This window comes from Martes martes, assembly GCF_963455335.1.
Source record: "Martes martes genome assembly, chromosome: 12".
NCBI classification, from domain to species: domain Eukaryota; kingdom Metazoa; phylum Chordata; class Mammalia; order Carnivora; family Mustelidae; genus Martes; species Martes martes.
This window is the reverse complement of record NC_137900.1, coordinates 5,130,012-5,153,306: the sequence shown is the minus strand read 5'-3', so window position 1 is coordinate 5,153,306 and position 23,295 is coordinate 5,130,012. Positions and strand designations below refer to the sequence as shown.

Here is a 23,295-nt window from a genome sequence, read left to right as displayed (position 1 = left end):
TTCCACGCTCCCACTAGCGGAGGCGGCGGGCTCCAAGTTCTCCCCTCAGCCCTGGTTGCTGGCAGTGGTTTTGGTTACAGCCATCTGAGTCGTGTATGAAGCCCGGCGTCATTGTGGCATAGGTGAGGGTTTTCGCAGTGGCGAGTCTCTTCAGTTATTAGCCATTTGTGTATCTTTAGAGAAAAATGCCCCAATCATCTGTCCGTTTCACCGTTGGGTCATTTATCTTTCTATGGTTGATTTGCAAGATACTAGACCCTTATCAGATAGGATTTGCAAGTGTTTTCTCATTCCTAAGGCTTGTGACTTTGGGGGCGGTCCTTTGAAACATAAAAGTTTTTCATTTGGGGGAAGTCTAACTTCCTCTCTGGTTGCTTGTGCTTTGGTGTATGTGAGGAACCACTGCCTAGGGTTACTGGCGACCTGTGCCTCTGTTTTCCTCCGAGAGCTTTTAGTTTTTTACAGTTTTAGCTCCTATTTAGGTCCTTGACCCATTTTGAGGTTTGGGGGTTTTTTGCATTCGGTGCAAAGTGAGGCATCTTTGTTCACTCTGTGTGCGGATATTCAGGTGTCCCAGCACCATTTACTGAAAAGGGGATTTTTTTCCTCATTGAATTGCCAAAAAAGATCATTTGACTGTAAACATGGATTTATTTGTGGACTCTCAATTGTGTATCAATCTCGCTTCTTACTGCCAGTACCACGCGGTCTCGGTTACTGTCCCTGCTTTGTAGAAGTTCTGAATATGTGACTCGTAAGTTGCTGTTTGGGTTGTTGCGGGTCCCTTGCGTTTCCGTGTGAATGTTAGGATTAGCTTGTCAGTTTCTGCACATACGAGCTGGGATAGTTCAATTTGCGGATCAGTTTGGAGAATACGGCCATCCTAATTAAGCCAATCCCCAAACATGGGATTTCTTTCAGCAGGGTTTAGTTCTAGTGTCAAAGTCCTGTACTTTTGTAAGCTTAGTCCTAAGTATTTTATTTATCTTCTTGTTGTAGAAATACAATTGCTTATCGGCGTATCGATAGCACTTCCTGTAACACTGCTGAATTCATGTATTAACTAACATTATTTTTTGTGGATTCCTTAGGATTTGCTCTGTGCTTTCTCATCTGGATGCATTTGTCAAACTGCCCTGGCTAGAGCCTCAGAACTCTCTGCAGTAGAAGTGGCCGTGGTGGACCTGCTGGTCGCCTTCTGACCTTACAGGGAAGCTTGCAGGCTTTCATCATAGATGAGGTTAGCTGTGAGTTTTCATAGGAGGGAACTTCCTCACCCTGGTAAAGGTGCTCTGTCAGTTGAGATGGTGTATTACGTTCACTTTTCAGGTGTTAGACCAGCCTCTCATGCCTTGACTAAATCCCACCTGGTCATGTATAGAGCCAAACTTGAAGAAATATATCAGTACATTAAGGTTTTTACAAATCAAATAAGGAATAAAAAAATACACAAATATACTTCAGTTACCGAAGATATTTTCCAAATGAAAAGAACCAGGCATAAAGAGGCCTAAATGCATTTTGGCTTTATTGGCCCTAAAAGGCTGCAAGGTGCGCGATGAGGTGTGTACCGCGCTGCTCGGAGGGAATTCACGGAGAAAGCAAAATGACTTGCACAGGAACCTGTTCTGGGGAGTGGCAGGGCCCCCGCCCCCTCCTTGGGTGGAAAGGAGAGAGAGTGGTGGGCCCCTGGCTGAAAGACCGTTTCTTCTCCCTGCCCCCACAGTCCTTCTGGATAAGCCCTTCACTGATTTTGTCAATGGAGAGGATTTTAAAAAGCTCAACATTTAACAAAATATGCACAATTTCATTCCACAGTAAAAAGCATCCCAGTATTTCCTTGTTGAGCTCTTTGCTCACATACCCGTTCTGCCCCCATGAGCCACCCAGGTCTTTTAAAAGCAATTTTTAAAAAAAAGCTTCAAACAGGCTCTGTAGACTTGAAATAACTCTTCAAAGATGGGGATACAAAAGAACAAACAATAAAGATCTGGTTTTTCTGTTAAAGATACTAACTAGTAGGTTAAAAAGTTTATTTCAGTAATGTAAGGCAACAGTTAATCCTCAGCAAGTCAGCAGACCCGTGAAAAGAAAGACCATCGTCCCTCCGGCTTCCTGAGCGGCTGCCTTAAGGCCCCTTCCGTGGAGACATGGCAGCAATCCAGTCTCCTCACGTCCATCGGCTAAACTGTGGAAACATACTTCATGCAACAGTCTTTCCTGTCAGACACAAGGTCAGTTTTTTTTTTTTTTTAATTTTAAAAGATTTTATTTATTTATTTGTCAGAGAGAGAGAGAGAGAGAGAGCACAGGCAGACAGAGTGGCAGAGGGAGAAGCAGGCTCCCCACGGAGCAAGGAGCCCGATGTGGGACTCGATCCCAGGACGCTGGGATCATGACCTGAGCCGAAGGCAGCTGCCTAACCAACTGAGCCACCCAGGCGTCCCGACAAGGTCAGTTTTAAACGTTTTCTTCAACACCACAATTCACTTTTTCACTAAATGTGCAGTACTAGGCTACTTCTAAATTCCGAAGGAAAAACTGCATTTGTTAGAATTTGGAAAGACCCGTTTAGAAGTGAGTTTTGAATGAGCTGCTCCAGTCTGAGAGGCCGCCTGACCTGACGGGGCGCTCAGCGACGGGCACGTCTCCCAACTCCCCGTCTGCGGCACCACGGCGAAGGGGCTGCTCACCGAGGAGAATAACGTGAAGGCAGAAAGAAAACCATGATTATTACCGAAAGGGAATCACATCCTCCCCAAAGGGGAAAAAACAACTTTTTCATACAATGCCTGTCCTCAACATGGGATTCCCCCTCCCATAAAGTCTGTTTCAGATCAACTACAGGGACAAAAGAAATAGGCCTCTATTTTGAAATTCACTGAGCGATCACTTTCTGTCCACAACTCTGATTCTGCACAAGCTACGAACACTGCAGTCCTTCTACACCGCCTGAAAAATTCGCAGGTCTGCCGGCCGGACCTATACCAGGGGGCAGCACCGGGTACGGGGTTGGCGTCTGGCTCTGGCCTCGCTGGCTGTGCGGCCGGGTCACGCTGCAGGGTCCCGGGGTAGGCCGGCGGCGGCGGAGCGGGACGGAGAAGGCACACTGCGTCCGTCAGTCACACGCAGCTGCAAGCACGTCCTCCTGCGATGCACACTTCGGTGCCACTTTGTTTTACTATTGCTTTTCTTTAAAATGTCTTTTTGGCCTATGCTCGCTGAAGTCCGAATCTGTCCAACCTTTTCAGTTTCTTACGGAAAAAAGCAAGCTGGGAGAGCGGACCACTCCTCTCCCCAGACCCATCCGCCGCTGCAGCCAGGAAGCCCCGAGAGACCCCGCCGTGACGAGCCGCCCCAGCTACATGTTCGAAGTGAGAAGCACCTGGAAGTCCTCGGCCCGCCCCTCTGCAGGGTCCTGATACCGGTGGCTGCAGGTCCAGTGGCCTCACCACCGCGTAAGCCACCACCTGCGGCCCCCGGAAATGCTCTCTGATGCACACAGGGAAACCAGACAAAACTTGGGACTCGGTGCAACAGTAAAATTATGCCCTAAAGGATTAACCTTGGATAACAGAACACACCCATTAAATGAAGAGAATATTTATAAAATGCCCAGCCGCTTCTCACCCCGCTCACTAATCACCACCCCCCCCCCCCCAAGCAGCCACCACAGCAACCCCAGGCTCTGAGGACCGAATGGAGCTTGTGCGCTTGCACATATGACATCCGGAGCCGGAAGAGCCTAGAAGAACCCCACAGGAAAGGTCGCGGAACAGATGCCCCTCTGAAAGCGGAAGGTGGACAGGGGAGCAGGGGGAGATCGGGCCGGGAAAGCAACTCAGGGAAGCATGGCAGCAGCGGCTCTCAGGGGCGCCGCAGCTTGGCACAGACTCCCACATCGGGACCCCGGGCTTGGCTACAGAGAAGCCCAGCACGCCGAGCGGCTGCCTCGGGAACCCCCCGATTCTCCCCCAGCCCTTGCTGTACCCGCCTTCCGATCCTGACGGGAACGCACTTTAGCTACCGTCCTCTGACAAAACATCTTGGACTCCGGTTGGAAATGTCCTTTGTCTCATGAACAGCTCATAGTACCTTCTGTATCGTTCATGATCCTAAGGGGTAATAACTACTCGAGTGGTTTGTTGGCTTTTATCCTTAAGGTCCTAGAGAATGACTGACGGATGTGGTGGTGCCCACTGCACGTCGGGGCCAGGAAGCTGGTGTTTTCAAGAGTCAGAAAGGCTCTGCGTCCCTACCCCACGGCATCACCGTTATGGTGCTTGGCCCTGAAGCGTGTCAGCCCACGAAGCTCTCCGAACTGGCGCTCGTTCAAGATCACGGCCTCACAAACACCCACGTGATGCGGAGGAAAACCGCGTCCGGGGGCATCCAGCGGGCACGCACTGCGCGCTGCTCCAGCAGACTAGAACACGAAGAGACTGTAGGTGCACACCCAGGCAGAGGGGAAGGTCCAGTCTGGGAACTTCTCTCTCAGAGCATCCAGCTCGGAGGACTTCTTATCTTCCCCAGAAAGGTAGTGGGCGGCAATGGCCACAGTGACCATTCCTTCAGGCCGTTCTTCCAAGACCTGGCAGAGAAAATTAGTTTAGTTCTCCAGCTGTAGGAAGGCAGAATAACGATCTCAGACGCCACCGGGGTGCCTGATGAGTGACCGCAGCAATGCGGGGAAACTCCCACCTGTACTTCTATCCAGAAGCGCCACGCGGAGGCCTGGAGCCCGTGGGAGTAAAATACGAAGTAGTCCCCTCCTTTACTTGTGACTGGGGTGCCGTTGCCAAGAGACCACTGAGAAAGCGTCGACCCTTTGTGGGTTCGGACGTAGAAGGACATGTGGCTCGGTCCTGTATGGAAGAGGAAGAAGAGGTCATCTCTCAAAAAGCATCAAGGAAAGCAGTTAACTCACCACCAAACCAGACTACGAAGGCCGCCTGGTTTGCGTCTCCGCGCCGCGGGCACGGACTTGGGACAGTAATGAGTGCCAGCAGGAAACGCCCAGAACCGACAATGAGAAAACCCCTCGTTGAAACACGTAAGAACGTAGCACGCATGAGTCCTTCAAAAACCTAGAGAATAGGCTTCACCTAACCAAGAGGTGACTTCAAGAGCTGCAGCAAATAGACCCGAACACACGATGGGGCTGGAAGCCAAGATACTACGCAGCCAACACAGGGAGTGAGACGGAGATGGCAGAGTCCGGAGACTCGTAGCGGCAAGACCACTAAAAACTGAGATAGCAAAAGGTTACATAATATGTGGTCAAAACAAAAAGGTAAGCTTTCCTAAATGCCAGAAAATATTTTTTTTAAAGAGCAAAAAAGACCTACAAAAAGAATGTAGCAAACCACAAAGTGGAGACCAAATGCATCAGTCATAAAAAATAAATGTGAAAAGACCTAATCAGCAACTAGAAGGAAAAAAATTTCAACTTCGCTTAAAAAGCCAGATCCAATCATCTACTGTATTCAAAAAATATACTTAAAAGAGACTCAGGAAGGGTATAAATAGCAGTATGAACAAAGTGGACACCATTTTTTAAAAGATCTTTTTAGGGCGACTTGTGGCTCGGTTAAGCCTCTGCCTTCAGCTCAGGTCATGAGCTCAAGGGTCCTGGGATAGAGCCCCACATTGGGTTCCCCGCTCAGGGGTGTCTGCTTCTCCCTCTGCCCCTCCCCACTGTTTATGCTCGCTCTCAAAATCTTTCAGAAAAAACAGGATTTGAGACAAAAACATTACATATAAAAAGGTACTTTATGGGGCGCCTGGGTGGCTCAGTGGGTTGATAAGCCTCTGCCTTCGGCTCAGGTCATGGTCCGAGGGTCCTGGGATTGAGCCCTACATTGGGCTCCCTGCTCAGCAGGGAAGTTCCCCCTGTCAAATAAATAAAATCTTTAAAAATAAAAAAAGGGTACTTTATAATACCTAAAGCTGTGAATTCTGTGTATCAGGTGACAGCAACTGCTTGATAAAGTAAAACTACAGGAGATGCAGGGGCACCTGGGTGGCTCAGTGGGTTAAAGCCTCTGCCTTCGGCTCAGGTCATGATCTCAGGGTCCTGAGATCGAGCCCCACATCGGGCTCTCTGCTCAGCAGGAAGCCTGCTTCCTCCTCTCTCTCTGCCTGCCTCTCTGCCTACTTGTGATCTCTGTCTGTCAAATAAATAAATAATTAAAAAAAAAAAAGATTTAAAATTTCAATTAGGTTCACTATCAATCAGGTCAATATAATTCAGCATTAGAATATGAAAAGAGAGTAGACACTTCATTTCTGTAATAATACTGAAGATGGGAGGGACAAGAGTGTAGAGAGAAAAAGAAAGAGAGAATGAGAGAAAGAGATTGATTATAGAAATAAGAGTAGTGTAATTAAAATCTATCAATAATAAAATATCCAGCTGGAATCTCTTAAAAAAAAAAAAAAAAAAAAACTACAGGAGATGCAGACAGACCCAAGTAAGAGACCGTGATAGTCCACTGTCCTACAAAACATGAGATGAACAAAAAGGATATAAAAAGACCAAAGCAAATGATCAGTGAAGTAGAGCATATGGGTAGATATGCCCAACTTGAGAAGATAAAGTCTGCATTATCGGCATGTACAGTGGGCACAAAACAGTCACAGACTATTAGCTTATAAAGGAAATACCAGTTCTGTAAAATTGAAATATTGTAAGTAAAACTGGTGATAACTTGGTAAAGCTTAAAATTATCAACAACAAAACAAAATGGCCTTCTGCCTGCAAATTTTTAAAGTCTATGTAAAGACTCAGGGTCGCTCAGTCGGTTAAGCGTCTGTTGGTTTCTGCTCAGGTCATGGTCTCATGGGTTATGGGACCAAGCCTGTGCTGGGCTTCCTGTTCAGTGGGGAGTCTGCTTGGGATTCTCTCTCTGCCTCTCCCCCTGCTTGGGTGTGCTCTCTCAAATAAATATAAAAGAGACTTGGGTTAAAGAAGAAATCCGAAAAAAATTACAGGACATTTTTGTAAATAATGAAAATATTAAACTACTGGATACACTTAAAAAGGCAGTGATAAGAGGAAACCCCATAGCAATAAATGTTTTTTCAGTAAAATTAAAAAAGACAATAAAGAGGAAAAGTAAATCTTACAGATAAAGCAAAAAGCAGAAATCAATAAAAGAATGAGAATAAAACAGATGTAACTTAGTGAGAAACTTCTTTAAAATTAACTACTAGCTAACTTGGTTAAGAAAGCGGCAAGGGGAAGGGGTGTGGAGTAGAGAAAATACAAATATACAAAAAGAAGAAATGTGACCTCAATACTCTTAAACATGAAACCCAGATGAAATGGATACTTTTCAAGGAAAACAGATTACTAACCTTGTACAACAGAGGTATAAACCTGAAGTAGCCCAATTTCCCAAGAAAAAGTTAAACTGCCCCTGCAACACAGGCGCTGTGGCCAGGTGGTTTCGGAGAACAGCAGAAGCCAACTTTTCAAGGAGGTCATTTAAATGCTTCCAAAACTATTCCAAGGCATTTGAAATTAAGGACAACTTTCCATTTTCATGATGTATATTTATACGTTTATAATGTGTGACACATGCCTAAATCTGATTAAAGAGTACCCAAAAAATAAAGATGGGCCAGTATCACTCATGAGTATTACCTCAAAATTTCTAAACATTAGCAAACAAAATCCAGTGATGTGAAGAGAATCAGAAGCCACAGCCTAGTGGAAAACAACAGCATTATCAAAAGACCCAAGGAAGAAAAATCCTATGATTCTCTTTATACATTCTGAAAAAAGCCTTTCCCAAAATTAAAACCTATTCCTTATGAAAACCTGCAAGGCAGGACTGCTGATAAATGCTTGCCGCCCAAACGCCGGGCAACACTACACACCCGCGCTCTACGCAACACAAGGCCGCCCGCTCGTCACGTCACATCGCCACACGGCAGCACCAGCCACTTACACATGTCAGTCACAGGCCCAAGAACAGGTAAAGAAGAGAGACTATATTTGCAGAAGATACACAGCGGTCAGCAAGCTAGACTTGAGGTCTGTTTTTAAGGCTTCGGACTAAGAATGGTTTTTATGTGTTTAAAAAGTAGTTAAGGGGTGCCTGGGTGGCTCAGTTGGCTAAACGTCTGCCTTCTAGTCAGGTCATGATCTCAGGGTCCTGGATTGGAGCCCTCTGTCTGCTTCTGCCCTTCCCCCGCAATCATGCTCTTTCACTCTCTCAAATCAATTTAAAAGTCTTAAAAGAAAAGAAAAAGCAGCTAATAAAAAAAAATCTACAATAGGGACATATGGCAAAGCCCAAAAGTGTTTACTATCTGGCCATTTAAAGGTTGGCAATTCCTGGTTTACCTGGGGAACCCTAGAGAAGCAATGATTAACTCAAAAAGTAAAAGATCAAACGCAAACAATGAATCATAGACCAGTACATCAGAAACTAATGATGTACTATATGGTGACTAACATAATAAAAAAAAGTAGAAGATTCAGTGAGATAGCAAGATACAAAATTTATATACAAAATTGACACATACGAAATATAACTAGTTAAGATAACAGTAGAGAAAACCCCAATTTTAATAGCAACAAAAACTAGATGAGAAAAATCTTATTAACACGCCTGAAAGACACAAAAGTAGATGTGAACACATGAAAAGACATTCCCAGTTCTTGGACAGGATGACATGTCAGCTTTCCTTAATTTATAAATTATGTTACTCCCCAAAATACCAATAAGCAATTGAGTTTTATGTCAGAGTTACAATACTAAAGTTCATATGGAAAAACAAACATGCAAAAATAGCAAGGAAAATCCTGAAAAACAAAAATTACAACCCTCGCAATCATTAAGTTAAAAGCTTCTATAATTAAAAATGTAGGGCGCCTGGGTGGCTCAGTGGGTTAAAGCCTCTGCCTTCGGCCCGGGTCATGATCCCAGGGTCCTGGGATCAAGTCCCACATCGGGCTCTCTGCTCAGCGGGGAGCCTGCTTCCTCCTCTCTCTCTGCCTGTTACTTGTGATCTCTGTCCATCAAATAAATAAATAAAATCTTTAAAAAAAAAAAAATTATTAAAAATGTAGTTAACAGGTACATAAATAGACCCACATATGTATGGTCAAATTTTTTTTCCTGATTTCTTGACATTTGTAATCACAAAACACAGGACAGGAGATATGTAACCTGCCTGCCAAGAACCTGAATTTTACTGGAATTCTCCAAATTATGCATAAAAGATAAAGTTTGGGATTTTTCTGTGCTTCCTTTTTACAAGCTGGTGGTTAAATACAAATCAGAAATAATTATTGGCATGAACAAGAAAAGCTGTTGGCGCAAAATAAATTTCCAATTAAATTTTAAAAGCTTAGAGAAAACAAAAGTATCTACCTTCAACCTTCAAAAGCATCAGCCGAGGCTCTTAATTCCCTGTAAGTGCTTTGTTCCATTGGTTAACTACCAAATTGTATTATTTCACTACCACCATCTTGTGTCCTCCACTCTTCCTTACCAGATTTTCAAGTCCCTTCTGTGTTAAACTGAATGAACTATGCCTGAGCACAATAAATATAATAACTTGCTTTTTACAGTAAATATGATGGCTAGAGTCACCAAAAAATACAAAAACCAAACAAGCTACTTGTGAAAGAGGAAGTTCAGTAAAAAGTGGGCAAAGTTGAGATATATACAAATCCAATAATTGTGACAAAGATGCCAAAGCAATTCAATAAAGTAAAGGTTAAATCTTCTCAACAGATGATGGTGGAACAACTGGATATCCATAAAGGAAAAAAAAAAAAAAAAAAAAACTTGACCTCTAACACACCATATGCAAAAATTAACTCAAGGTACATTACAGGCCTAAACATAACAGCTAAAGCCATGAAACGTCTAGAAGGAAAAATGAGTGTCTTTGTGACCTCTGGGTAGACAAGATTTTTTTTTTTTAAAGATTTTATTTGTCAGAGAGAGAGAGAGAGAGAGAACACACAAGCAGGCAGAGGCGGAGAGAGAAGCAGGCTCCCAGTTCGGCAGGGAGCCTTATGCGGGACTCCGTCCCAGGACCCTGGGATCATGATCTGAGCCGAAGGCAGCAGCTTAACCCAGGTGTCCCTAGACAAGATTTTTTAAGAGAGGATACATGCAGTACTAAATCTAAAGAAAGACCTGATAAATTGGAATTCATAAAAATTTAAAACTTCTGCACATCAAATGACCCCATTAAGAAAATAAATGGGTAAGAAAATCTAGATATCTGATACATACATTCCTGATAAAGGACTATGATGTGGAACATAGGCACTCCTGCAAGCCAATAAGCCCAATTTTTAAGAGAAAAAGAAATGAAACAAGCCAAGGTGACGGCGTGTCTTCCAGGAACGCCATCAGTCACCAGACCCGTGCAGGAGCTCCTGCTGAAGGCCCCACCGAAACGGTACAAAGGACAAGAACAGCCAATACTGGGGAGAAGGTGGAAGAGCTGGAATTCTCAGAAACTCCTTTTAGGGAACCAGATGCTAACACTCAAAACACCACAGCTCAGTCTCAAAAACATTATGCTTCATGACCCAGACCCAGCATATTACATCCTGGAAAATTCCATTTATATGACATGACACTCAAGAATGGTACAAAGTGAACACAGCGGGAACTTTTAAAAACGAACTTCTTGTGTTAGAGTTCTCCGGAGAAATAGAACCAATCCTCAACATAATATTAGCAAATCAAGTCCAATGATGCATGAAAAGAATTCTATACTACAACCAGGGAGGATTTATTCCATGTATACAAGATGGGTTCAGCCTTTGAACATCAGTTCCCGTAATCCATCACACAACAGACTAATGAAGACAAAGAAAAGCATGTGACAAAATCCAACATCCGTTCACAGAGTTCAGCAAACTAAAACTAGACGGGAGTTTCCTCAACCTTATAAAGAGCATCTACAGAAAACCTACAGCTAACAGGATACTCAGTAGAAATACAGAAGCTTTCCCACTGAGATCAAGAACAAGACAGTGATTGCCACTCTAACTCCTCCTCTTAGCACTCTTTTTCACAATAACTGGAAGTCTTGGTTAATGCAGTAAGACAAGAAAAGGATTAGTAAAAAAAGATGGAGAAAGAAGAAATAGTACTGCTTGCAGATGACCTGATCATCCATATAGAAAATCCCAAAGAATCAACAAAAAACCTCCTGTAACTAATAAACAATGATGGCAAGGTTGCAGGATACAAAGTTAATAAACAAAATCAACTGTGTTCCTATATACCATCAATGAAAAATACTGTTTACGTTAGCATCCCCAAAATGAAATACTTAGGTAGAAATCTAAAAAAAGTCTTATGAAATATATGAGGAAAACTACACAATATAGTCCTGAGGAAAGCAAATAAATACAAGTAAGTGGAGACATATTCCATGTCATGGAGAAACCACTAAGATGCCATTTGCCCCTGCTTGAGCTGTAGATTACAGTGCAGCTCCAGTCAGAATCCCAGAAAGTTCTATTGTGGATCTCAACAAACTGATATATGGAGAGACAAAAGACAAAAAACATTCAGAAGAATAAAGTCAGAGGATGGATACTACCCACTTTCAAGACTTGACCAAGAGCTCACCATAATGGCGAAACAGAGAAGTAAAACAGAATAGAGAGCCCAGAAACAGACTGACGCAAATACAGTCAACTGCTGTCTGACAACGCAACAAAGGTCGTTCAGTAGAGGCAGGACATTCTTCATCAAAAAATGGTACTGGAACAGCTGGAAATCCACATGCCAAAAAAAAAAAAAATCCTACACTCAGACCTTACACCTTTCACAAAAATTAAAATGGCTCTCTCATGGATCTAAATAGAAAACACAAATGAAACTTGTAGAAGGTAACATCAGAGAAAATCCAGAGACCCCAGGTTTGGCAATGACTTTCAGACGCGACACCAAAATCGTAACCCATCAAAGAAAAACTGATTACACTGGACTTCGTTACATTTAAAAACTTATGTTCTGTGGGAAACACTCTTGAGAGAATGAAAAGACAACCCCAGATTGGAAGAAAACATTTGCAAAGCACTTATCTGATCTAAAGGATTTCCATCCATACGCACAGAGAACTCTTAAATTTGAACAAATAAAACCACCCAGTTAACAGACGCCTCACCAGTAGTGACACACAGATGGCAAGTAACCTAGGAAAGGATGCTCACACCGTAGGTCAGCAGGGAGCGGCCCACGGAAGGAGCAGCGACACGGCACTACCAGTCCGGCAGCGCGGCTAGGATCCCAACAGCGACGGCGCCGAGCGCTGCTGGGCAGGCAGTCGGACACAGGCGCGCTGGGAGAGGCTGCCGGTGTCTGACAACAGTAAATACAGGCCAACCACACCATCTAACAACTGTACTCCTAGGTTTTTATCCAGGTGAGCTCAAAACGTGTTTAGACGAAAACCTGCAAACAAATGTTTACGGCAGCTTTATTCACAATTGCCAAATGGAAGCAACCAGGCGGCCTGTCCACCTGCGGGGGCACAGCCCAGCCGGGGCGCAGCCACATCGCTGCGGAGCGGTGAAAAGAAGCGAAAGCTCTCGCACCCCGACGACGTGAAGGCTCTGAGATGCGGACTGCTAAGTGAAAAGGACTACAAACCATCTGACTGCAGCTACAGGACACTCCGGAAAAGACAAGACAGTAGAAATAGTAACAAACTCCGAGTTTGCCAGAGGGAGTGGGGAAGAGGGATGGAGAGAGGGAGCACAGGAGATTCTCAGGGCAGGGAATCAGATATACTCTGTGTGATACGGTAGGTGCGTGACATCACTCATTTGTCCCAGAAAACTCCCAGAACTATGCAACACAAAGAGTGAACTGAGCCTTCATGCAAACCATGGACTTCAGTTACTGGTAATGTTTATCAGTGTGGGCTCATCCATATTAGGAACTGCACCACCCTCTGAGAACAAGATGTTAGTAAGGCAAGAAGGAGGAGGGGAGCTCTGCTTTCTGCTCAATTTTTCTGTAAACCTAAAACCACTCTAAAAAAATAAAGTCGTAAAGAAATTCCGCTGCTCTTCTTTTAAAATAAAAGGGGGGGGGGGGCGCGCCTGGGTGGCTCAGTGGGTTAAGCCTCTGCCTTCGGCTCAGGTCATAATCCCTGGATCCTGGGATCGAGCCCCACATCGGGCTCTCTGCTCCTCGGGGAGCCTGCTTCCTCCTCTCTCTCTGCCTGCCTCTCTGCCTACTTGTGATCTCTGTCGTCAAATAAATAAAATCTTTTAAAAAAATAAAATAAAATAAAATAAAATAAAAAAATAAAAGCCTCTGCCTTCGGCTCAGGTCATGATCTCAGGGTCCTGGGATCAAGCCTCACATCGGGCTCTCTGCTCTGCAGGGAGCCTGCTTCCCCACCCCACCCCCACCTGCCTCTCCGCGTACTTGTGATCTCTGTCAAATAAATAAAATCTTTTAAAAACAAACAAACAAACTTCAAGTGCTCTTAGAAACACAAAGTTCTTCCTAAGTCACTAGTCACTACCATTTATGGAAAAAAAATACATATTTTAAGAATTTAAAAAGTGAAACAGAGAAGAAAACATTGTCCTATCTCTTACCTGTGGCTTCAAACGTCAGCTTCACAGAATCCCAGGGTGTCTGTTCTTTGGACACAAGTCTGAAATGAGCCGGATCTCCTGGAGAAACTTCTGGGGCAGGAAGATACCAATTTTTCCTATTTGGAAAGGTAGCTTCAATATTTAGGACGCTTAATTTTAGTTGAAAGCTCTCTCTAACTCACTCAAGTGGTCTGAATATACGACTCACATTTTGGGATATGAAAATAATCTCTGATGGTAAAATCACGCAAATTACTCTAAAAGCCCGCCACTGTGTAATAAAACCTTCCCCAAATTACGAACGCGGGATCCCAGGTGGTCTCGATTCCACCGCCCATCCTGTTCCCTCTTACCCAGCCCCTTCCCACCAAACCACGAACATCCCAGAAACACAAAACCGTCCCCACGACTGCTTCACCGCCATCTGTCAGGCCATCAGACCTCCCGAGAGGGCCAGCCTCTCTCATAACTACTCGGGTTTCTGGAGGAGAGACTTCCCAAATTCGAGAAGGCAACAGTACACTGAGTGCTTCGTGCCACGGAAGAAGGGGAACTTCGGCGGTGACGGACACAGCACACGCGGCCCGAGCCGCCCGCGTTAGCGGCGTAAATAAGGGCAGTCACGTGGCCCGAAGGCCACGCAGCGCGCGAGGGAACCGACCTGATGAGGAAGTGCACCGGGAGGTACCACGGGAAGCCACACAGGGGCGCGTCCTCCTCACAGTGAGCTCGGATGGTGTCGTTGATCTCAGGAATGTGCGGCGTGATGTGGGACATGCCCGTGTAATCGAACCCGTTGATCCATATTCCGGAGTCCCGCTTGGTGACGTTTCCGTCGAGGTCGTGAAACGTTCTGGTCACGTGCTGCGAAGAACAGAGCCGTGAGACGGCGACCGCCTGACCCCTCCCCGCACCCCCGCTCCGCGGCGCGAGCGGCTCGAGAATGCGTCGACGGGAGGACGCCGAGCACCGGAGCCAGAGCCCCTCCCGCGCCGCTGGGGGGCAGGGCGGGCCCGGCCACCTCAGGGCACGGCTCGGCGTCACCTGCACACACACAGGCCCAGCCGGCCCTTCCACTCCCGCCGCGGACCCGAGAGAACGGCGGGCGAGGGCCGCGCGCGGATCCAGCAGCGACCCCGGCAGCGAACACTGCGAACAACCCGGGCGCCCCCCAGCAGCCGCAGGGCAACCTGTTCGCTGAAGGACGGTGACGCGCGTCCCTGAGGAAGCTTCCCCCGCGCTGCTGGGCAGGACGCAGCCAGTCACGAAGGACCGTTTCCGGCTTTGTCTTTTAAGAGGCTCAAAAAGAGGCAAACTCTGTCTTCCTGTCTAGAGATCCACAGCAACGTGGTCAAGAAAACGTACTAACTCCCTCCCTACTTCACGACTGTGTTCCCGGGGGGAGGGGACTGGGATCAAGAAGGGGACACTCGGGTCTTAGCAGGTACTGCTTCTGTTCTTTCCTTTAAATTCGAGGATGAATATACAAAGTGTTACTGTTTCTTACAAGTATATTTATATATTTAAATTTCATTAAAGCCTTTCTGAAGACCTATTTCAGATTTAAAAGACAGGGACAGTAGAACTCCATTTAGATGAAGGCTGCGAACAAAGCCATCCTAAGACAGAGACACACGCTGCCTTCAGTGTGCGGCCTGCGGCCCCTCCGGAGCAGAGACGAGCACCCCCGCGCACGCCGGATGACACACGTGGGCACCACGCTCCATGCAGCGCAGGAGAAAGCGGCCCGGAGCACATCAAGCAGGAAGAGAGGACGGTGCGGGGCGGGGGCCGGGGAACTGGAGCCCACAGGCCACGCGGCCACCACCCTGCTTGCACAGGCCACGCTCACCTGAGGAGGCGCCGTCTGTGGCCACCTGTGCGCCAGAAAATGGCGGGGACAGGGGCCACGCAGCTGGCAGAGCCCCAAGTACTTATTACCTGACCCTCTTCGGGGAAAGCATGCCAACTTCTGGCAGTGGGGAAGAAGAGAACCCCAAACAAAGCAGAATGGGAGTTTTTCAAAATAAAAATGTCACTTTTCCTTACTCATGTAATTCTAAAAATTCAGCAAGTCACTGAAAACACACTGACTCTCCTAAAAGTGAGCTGTTCTTCATGCATGGTTTTGTAAATTGTCAAGATTGTCACATAAGGCATATCGCTGTGTCCTCCAGGACTTACTGTAACAAGGAACAGTGGCCCTTTGTCAGCCTCTCCTCCCTGATAACTTACATTCGAGTGTTACTGTTACTCCTTCAAGTCCCTGAGTAGTTCCTGGCTTATGATTCTTGCCTTTTCTTTCTTTTTCTTTAAGATCTGTTTGTAAAGTAGAGCTACACCTCATGTGGGTGTAGACCCACGTCTACAAACTCATGACCCCGAGACCCAGAGTCGCGTGCCCTCCTGATCCAGCCAGCCGGGTGCCCTTGTGTGCAGTTGGCTTTTCTGCTTCTCAGCCTCTAAGAGAAAGAAGGACGGGAAATAAGGCAGCTCAGTGCGTTCTCCCGCCTTACAGCGCCAACTTCAAAAAGTGCCCAAAACCTAAAACGCACAGAAGTTCTAAAGCCCGTGTTACTAGTCCCTTTCTAAGGGACATTTTCTTTATGACGTCCTCCCTCAAAGGCTACCTAAGATCATTTTTACGAGCATTTTAAAATAGCAGTTTGACTTTGCCAGCTGAATTCAGATTTTTCCTCAGCCTGCGGACGTTTCTACAATCTGTCCTTCCAAAGCCCATCACTCCACGGCAGACTTGCTCTGCCTTCTCCAGCGCGGGCGGGCGTTTCTGGGACGTGAACAAGAACAAAGCAAGCTGACGTGTCCAGGTCGGCCCCTCGGGGACACGTGTGTCGCGGAGCAGTCCCCCCGCCCTGCCTGGCACAGGGCCGGTTCCCCGCCGCAGCTGAGCGCGGCCCCGCGCGGCCCCCACGAGGCGTCCCCCCGCAGACCCTCTGGCGAAGCCGCTCTTCTTACCTGAAGAAAGACCCGCTTCGGCTTGGGGCTGGCGGGCTGCGAGCTGTAGGGGAAGAAGGCGCCGCTGCAGACCAGGAGGAACGTGACGGCGCACACGGACGTCAGCGCCAGCAGCGTCTTCCTGGTGCTCTTGGCCAAGTAGATGAAGCTGATCTGCGAGACAGGAGCAGAGCCGCGGCGTTCCCGGGGGCAGACGCTGGCGCAGCCGCCCGCGCCCCGGGCCGGGCGCCACCCGAGCAACCGCGAGGCGCGCCTGCCGGCAGGTGTCACCACACCACACCCGAGGGACGGGCGCCGCCTCAGGGGTTCTGGGCCGGAGCCCATGTAAACGAGGGGAGCCCCTGTCCCCCACAAGCCATCGAGAGGGGAAAGGACACAGAGATGGGGTCTCGGTTCGGTCGGCAGAGACACCACGACAGAGACCCAGCACCAGTGAAATCAGGACCTTACTTCGCTTCGGTCAGTGCCGCCCGTTAGCCGCGACCCGGGAGACGCCACTGATCTACCAAGCGTCACCACGGGAGGCTCTCGCTGAAGAACCAGAGCTACGATCGGGCGCGTCCGCACGTCCGCTCCCAGGAGACCAAGTTCGGCTCCTGATGCTCTGGCGCCTGCCTCGGTGCTGGCTGCGTCTGAACTTGCATTTCGACACCCATCAGGACGCCGCCGCGTGTGGCCCTTCGGGGCTGGGTGAGCAGAGCGGACCCGGGCTGACGGCAGGCCTGGGCTCGGGCGGGGACACCTCGCACGTCCCACACCTGCTTCCACGAGCCCTTCGGTGGTCGGGAAGTCACAGTCAGCTGTGGGGGACACACGTGACTCACAGAACCACCCACAGATCCCTCAGCGGCTCGGAAGGGGCCACACTGACCCCATCCCAGCTCCCCGCGCCTGCTCCCCCTGGTCACCCACCCTCCGGGGGTCCATACGTAGAGCATGAGTGTGGAGAGACTTTTGTGGAAATGAAAATGAGAAATCGGGCAAATACGCATAACCTCCCACGTGCTCTACCTCACAAAACACCGGGCACCAGCGTCCCCTCCGGGGTCCGCTCCAGCGACACGGTACCGGCCTTAGGGCAGTGATCTTGCGTTTTTACACCGTAAGCACAGAAACAAGACCGTCCCCCAGGAGCCAAGGCAGGGAGTTAGCAAAACTACACTCGTACCTGTCTGTCCCTCACTGTCCCGGCAGTCATACGATTTTACGGTGTGGCTCCGCAGAGCAGCGTCAGACATCCCGCCAAGCAGCGACTTCCCCTCCACGGGGAGGCTGCCCAGCTTAGGTGTCGAGAGTCTTTCAGGTCAGAGGAAGAACTCGCCGTCAGAGGCGGTGGCTCCTGCCATTCCACCCAGCCACCTTGCAAGGCTGTCCTAAAGCTCCGTGTCAGCTACCCTGTCACGTGCCACCTGCATTCCTCAAGCCATGAGGCTCGTCGGCTGCCCCGGCCACGCGTCTCCTGGAGGAGGTCTGGTAACGGGCGGTGAGTGTGATGCAATCACAGAGTACGGGGGTGGCGGGGGGAGGCCAGAGTGACAATGTGTCTGGATTCCAGCACCTCCGATTTCACTCTTATTTCTGCCTTAAATGTGACATCCCTCACTCTAGATTCCCAAACATGTGCAAAATGAAACAAAGAGAAGCATGAGAAGGGTCTAGGCAGCGTCTAGGGCTGCTGTCTTGTTCCCCAAGGTCACTCAGCAGCAGTCTCGTTGAATCAGGACAACCCCAGGAACACCCACGGCCCCACCACCAGACAGGCACGTCACTGCTCCCTAGCAAATGGACTCCGTGGATCCCCGAGGACCGAAAAGAGCTCCGTGAAATCTGCATTACGCTTCCTGTCCCCCATCGCGGAGACCAGGCTGCCTCTTTTGGGCCCCCCCCCCAACCCCGCTCCAACACCATGCCCTGGAGGCAAGTCAAGGAGCAAATGATGCCCACCCATGGCCACCAGCAGCGTGGCCACCTTGCATTCTGATGAAAAGTAAATGAGCTTCCAATGTATTCCAGGAGGCATGCTCCAGAAGCTTTTCTAATAAAATATAATTCAGAAAACTATATGCTTTAATCCTCTTTCCATGGTTTCCAGGATTCCCATACTCGGGGGTCACTTTCTATTTCCACGGTGAAGCTGTCAGGGTTTTTAATCTGTCCCGTTCCACACGGGACGGAACTAAAATGCCCCATATTTTGATTGTGGCTTCTGAGCACTAACAGCTTTCACCCACTGACGGCGGGACACAGTTCATGGCTCTGCCGACTCAAGATCACAACCTAATCTATGCGTGATGAGCCCCGAGCCCCTTCGGTCCTCACAGCAGCCAAACCCTCCAGCTACCTGCACAGAGAATTTAAAGGCTTAACGTTAAAACCGAAAGAAGTAAACCTTGGAGGCATCAAAGAACATTTCAGAATTCTCCATCCACCCCTGCACGTACCAGTAAGGACTGAATCGTTACAGTAAAGACCAAATGGCTGGAATGCTCAGACTTCCTTCCATCAGCCACACACAGGGGCGTGCAGAACCGCTCTCCAGGCCAGATGCCGCGCTCCTAAGGGACGTGCGCCGAAGCTGCTGACCATGCATGTGGCGTCTTTACACGCCGTCTCTAAACCCTCACCTCCACCCGACATGCCCCTTCACCGTAGTGACATGGAAAGACTCGCCATCGTTTCTGGAGGAAAGAACTATGATAGAGTCACAACTGCTTTTCCTACTTCGTCCCCTCACTGCAAATCTTGGAGCGTACCTATGGGTATGCAGTCATTGCTGCTTATTCTCGGGAATTCCAGGAAAAGAGCCACACCCCAGAGAGCAGCCTCCACGAGAGGGGCCAGGCCAAGGTCCCCATGCTGAGGGCAGAACTCTGCCTGGAACCTGCTCTACCACCAGGTCAGGTCTTCCCTCGGGGGAGTCCCGGGGAGGAGTAGCAGGGACGGCAAAGGCAGAACTCTCCCTGCAGGGCAGAGCACGGACAGAGCAGAAGGACAAGGCCTGTGAGACTCTTGAGTCCTCAGTGTCCGTCACCCAAGGAGACAGGCCCCATTAGTGAACACCGAGGGGCTTGCGGCCAGGCAGTCAGTTCAGTGATAACAGAAAGAGCCTCATCAGATTCCTTCTCCCTCCACCAGCTCTAAGAGCACTAATAAAACCAACCACGTATTTATTAACATTTATCTCTCAGTAGGAAGTTGAAAACACACTATTAGGAATCATTCTAAAAATCCACCATTTGGCGCGCCTGGCTCAGTGGGTTAAGCCTCTGCCTTCGGCTCAGGTCATAATTTCAGGGTCCTGGGATCGAGCCCCACATCGGGCTCCCTGCTCAGCGGGAAGCCTGCTTCTCCCTCTACTCCCTTCACCCTAGCTCATGCTCACTCTCTCAAATAAATAAAAGCTTTAAAATAAAGAAAATCCACCACCAAGCAGTCTCTATCATATCTTACATGGTATGCACTCTATAAATTCACATTCAGGTAGTTTGAAAGCTGTGAAGAGATATAACCAGATATAACGAGGAGGTAAAAAAACAAAACCCAAACAAACCCATTTCACATCTTTTTACCACCGAACCCACATTCTACACACACAATCCCCATTTCTTTTGCACAGATGTTTCTCAATAAAGTACAAGAAACGCTATTTCCCAGAACGTACTATAGCTAAACTCATCACATATTTATATAACAAATGAAGAAAAAAGAAGTAAATTTTTAAATGTTTTTTCCTTACAAAATAGGAAGAGAGGATCATCGTACAACCAGCCAAAATGGAAGCCAGCACGACATCAGGTGGGATTTCTGAACCACTCCTTCCGAGGATGGGGGTAAACATCTCGAATACTGCCCAGATGAGGTACAGTGCATAAAGATAAGGAATAAACATCCCCAAAAGGTAAAAGGCAATAAACTTCCCTCGGGCACCTAGGGAAAAAGAGAAAACACACATCTCTGAAATTCTACAGTGGGACCCAGATTCTATGCATCAGAGAGAATGCTCATTCAGGGACATATCATATGACCTATGTGGTTCAGGAACAAGAGAATACAGGTAAAAATGCAACAAAACACGTAGTACATTAGCTAATGTGTTCGTAAACATGAGCATGGCATGGGGTATGAGGCACAGGATGAAAACTTCTGTGATCTCAACACTGAAAAAAAGCCATCAGCAACCTTCTTGAAAGCCTACACCCAAAGATCAGAAAATAGAGAAAGGGTCTCCCGAGTCTTATCGTAAGCATTTTTAAGGTATTTTTCCCATTTGCATCAAAACCCCAAATACCTACCATGCTGCTTCAAGTCTTTGTGCACGCAAAGCTTTGTGAGCAAGGGAAAGGCCACCCAGACCGCGCTGAGGAACGCCGAGCACAGGCCTCGGTACGTGAGAGCCGTGAGGGAAACACAGTGCACACACAGCGAGGTGTCGAAGAACACTTCTCCCAGATACCGGTCACTGGCATTCTGAAAGAGAGAAAAACACACCGCTAGTCTCCTGCGTGGGCTGTTGACAAAGATCTTCTAACGCAGTATCATTTCCAGTGCTCAGAAGAGCCACGTTTGGTCTTAAACTTTAAGGAAACGCCCGGTAAGCTACCTCCTGTCAGGATGGCTGCCCCGGGAAGGGGCATTTACTAGGACGGGGTACAAGCATCCTGACTCGTGTGCAACCTGTGCTCTCCCTCCGCCAGCCTCAAAGTAACCCTTGGAAATTTGTAAAATAGAAGAAAGCACTCTCCTAAAAACATTCACTCCCGTAACTTTTCTACTTAAGCAACTTGCAAAGAACTTCAAGCCGAAGAGAGAAAGGGCCTGTTTAGGGCAGCTCAGCTGCCGCGACACCCCTGCAGCCCCTCTGGAGCCCCGGCCATGCAGTCTGGCTGGATTCCAGAGTCTTCTCTGCTTCCCGGGGGCCCTGGGGTGCGGCTCTGCCCCCGCCCGGCTTCCTGTGGCTTTTGCATTCATCAGCCTTAGCCCAACGTGTGGGCTTGGAAGTCCGCGGACTCCGGCACAGCCCCTGGAGCCATCAGAGGGCAGCGGCCTGAGAGCTTAACACACCCCGACACCTCGGCCCCAGGGGCTCTGTCCACACAAACATCGGTCCTTGCCGTGCAGGGACCCCGCACCGGGACAGCCAGACCTCGGGTGGTACTGCAAGAGCTTTTAGTGGCGTGTTTCCAAAACCTGTCCAGACGCCTCTGACAGACCCCCTCGGACAGGAAGGGCCACGCCGTGACACCTCTCCGTGTTCAACACAGTGTGAAGACAAGCAGTCTTGAAAAATAATGGAAAAGGAAGTAATTCCCAGACTCTACTTGAAGCCAAGTACCACTGAGCTGTTTGAAAACATACGTCTCAGCACTGCCAACCATACCTTAAACCGCCACACTGTGGCCGGAGGTCACACAGACGCCCCCCGGACCGGGTCCCCCTCTCCCCACGCTGCCCCCAACCCTGTCTCCCGCCGCTCATGTCCCCCAGCTCAGCTCACCGTCCTGCTCGGAAATGGTTACTGGCGGCCTCCCTCCATCTCCGAGGCCACCTGCAGCCCCCCGCTGGCCTGCCTGTCCGGTTACCGGGCTGTCATCAGCCTCGTCCACCACGCTGACCTGCTTCTGGGCTTGTGCTCTCCCACCTCTGACCACCCGGCAACCTGCTCTCTGCACATCACAAACCCGGTTCCAGCAGCCCCACCTCCCTCACCAAGCTTTCCCGACCTCCGCGCCCCGCAGTCCCGCAGCGCTGTGAACCGGCCGCTCTCCCCTCTCTGCCCCGTGTGCCGCAGCCCCAGTTGAAGCCCCTCAAAGCCAGAGAGCACGCCCTGACCAGTCCCTGGACCACCAGCCCGGCACGGTGCCAGGCCCAGCCGGCACTCTATACACATCCCTCCTGCACCGTGTTCGGCCCTAAATTTTAGGATCAGGCATCCAAAACTAGTCAAAGTCACTGGAACATTACTAATGGGCATTTCTGTCCCCTGCTCCCCGGCCACACAGCCCCCCCACGCTCTAACACACTGTTGCGCTAAGAATGAGCATGTGAGCTTGAGCCCCACGGCAGAATCCTTTTAGAAACTGAAGCCACTAAGATACAAATATCGGCCCATCCATAAACAGATGGCCAAGTGCAAAGAACCTTCCTTCACTAGGCCCTTTAACAAGGAAGTGTTCCTCAGAGCACACCCTGACATGAACTGAAACGGAGACCGAGGTTCAGGCACCAGAGATCCCCATGGAAAGATCTGGATCACCACCTCCTGTGTGCTCATGCTAACTCCTAGCAGGGCAAAAAAAAACAGGTGTGCACTGGCTGTCTTAAAAATAAGTTATGGAACTAAGAAAGATTTCCCCTTTAAGTCACTTAGAAAATCTTTAGAAACCACAGGTTACTCTGTCACTGAAGTTTACTATGACTCCGGTTACCCTGTAACCACAATTTCTACTTTGATGTTTATCAAACGAACATATACATACAGCAGAAACCCTATGTCAGCACCAGTCGCTCCAGTACCCTCTGTCCTCTCGCCCGTGCTTCCCAAGCAGTGTCTCCCAGCCCCACGCCACAGCTGATGCTGTCCGAGTCTGCACTGACACCACACAGGCTAAGGAAAGGGAAGGCCACTGCAGAAAAGTCTTGGTGTGGCTCGAAGGGCAGCAAATGCCTCCTGTGTGTCCATGCCACGTGCCAGGGCTGCCCAAGCATGGGGGACA

At 48.6% G+C, this 23,295-nt stretch overlaps 1 protein-coding gene across 1 annotated transcript in view; it reads right to left on the bottom strand.

Moving 5' to 3' along the window:
• Positions 1–1,523: 1,523 nt before the first annotated feature.
• ERMP1 (endoplasmic reticulum metallopeptidase 1) overlaps positions 1,524–23,295 on the bottom strand; it is a 40,939-nt gene continuing 19,167 nt past the window's right edge. Inside the window, exons 9-15 of the mRNA XM_080819569.1 lie at positions 20,875–21,049; positions 20,319–20,509; positions 16,583–16,735; positions 14,268–14,470; positions 13,607–13,722; positions 4,702–4,865; positions 1,524–4,591 (exon numbers count right to left, since the gene is read on the bottom strand). Coding sequence (XP_080675695.1) covers positions 4,427–4,591; positions 4,702–4,865; positions 13,607–13,722; positions 14,268–14,470; positions 16,583–16,735; positions 20,319–20,509; positions 20,875–21,049 — 1,167 coding nt within the window. The 3' untranslated portion in view covers positions 1,524–4,426. The remainder of the gene's footprint in view (positions 4,592–4,701; positions 4,866–13,606; positions 13,723–14,267; positions 14,471–16,582; positions 16,736–20,318; positions 20,510–20,874; positions 21,050–23,295) is intronic.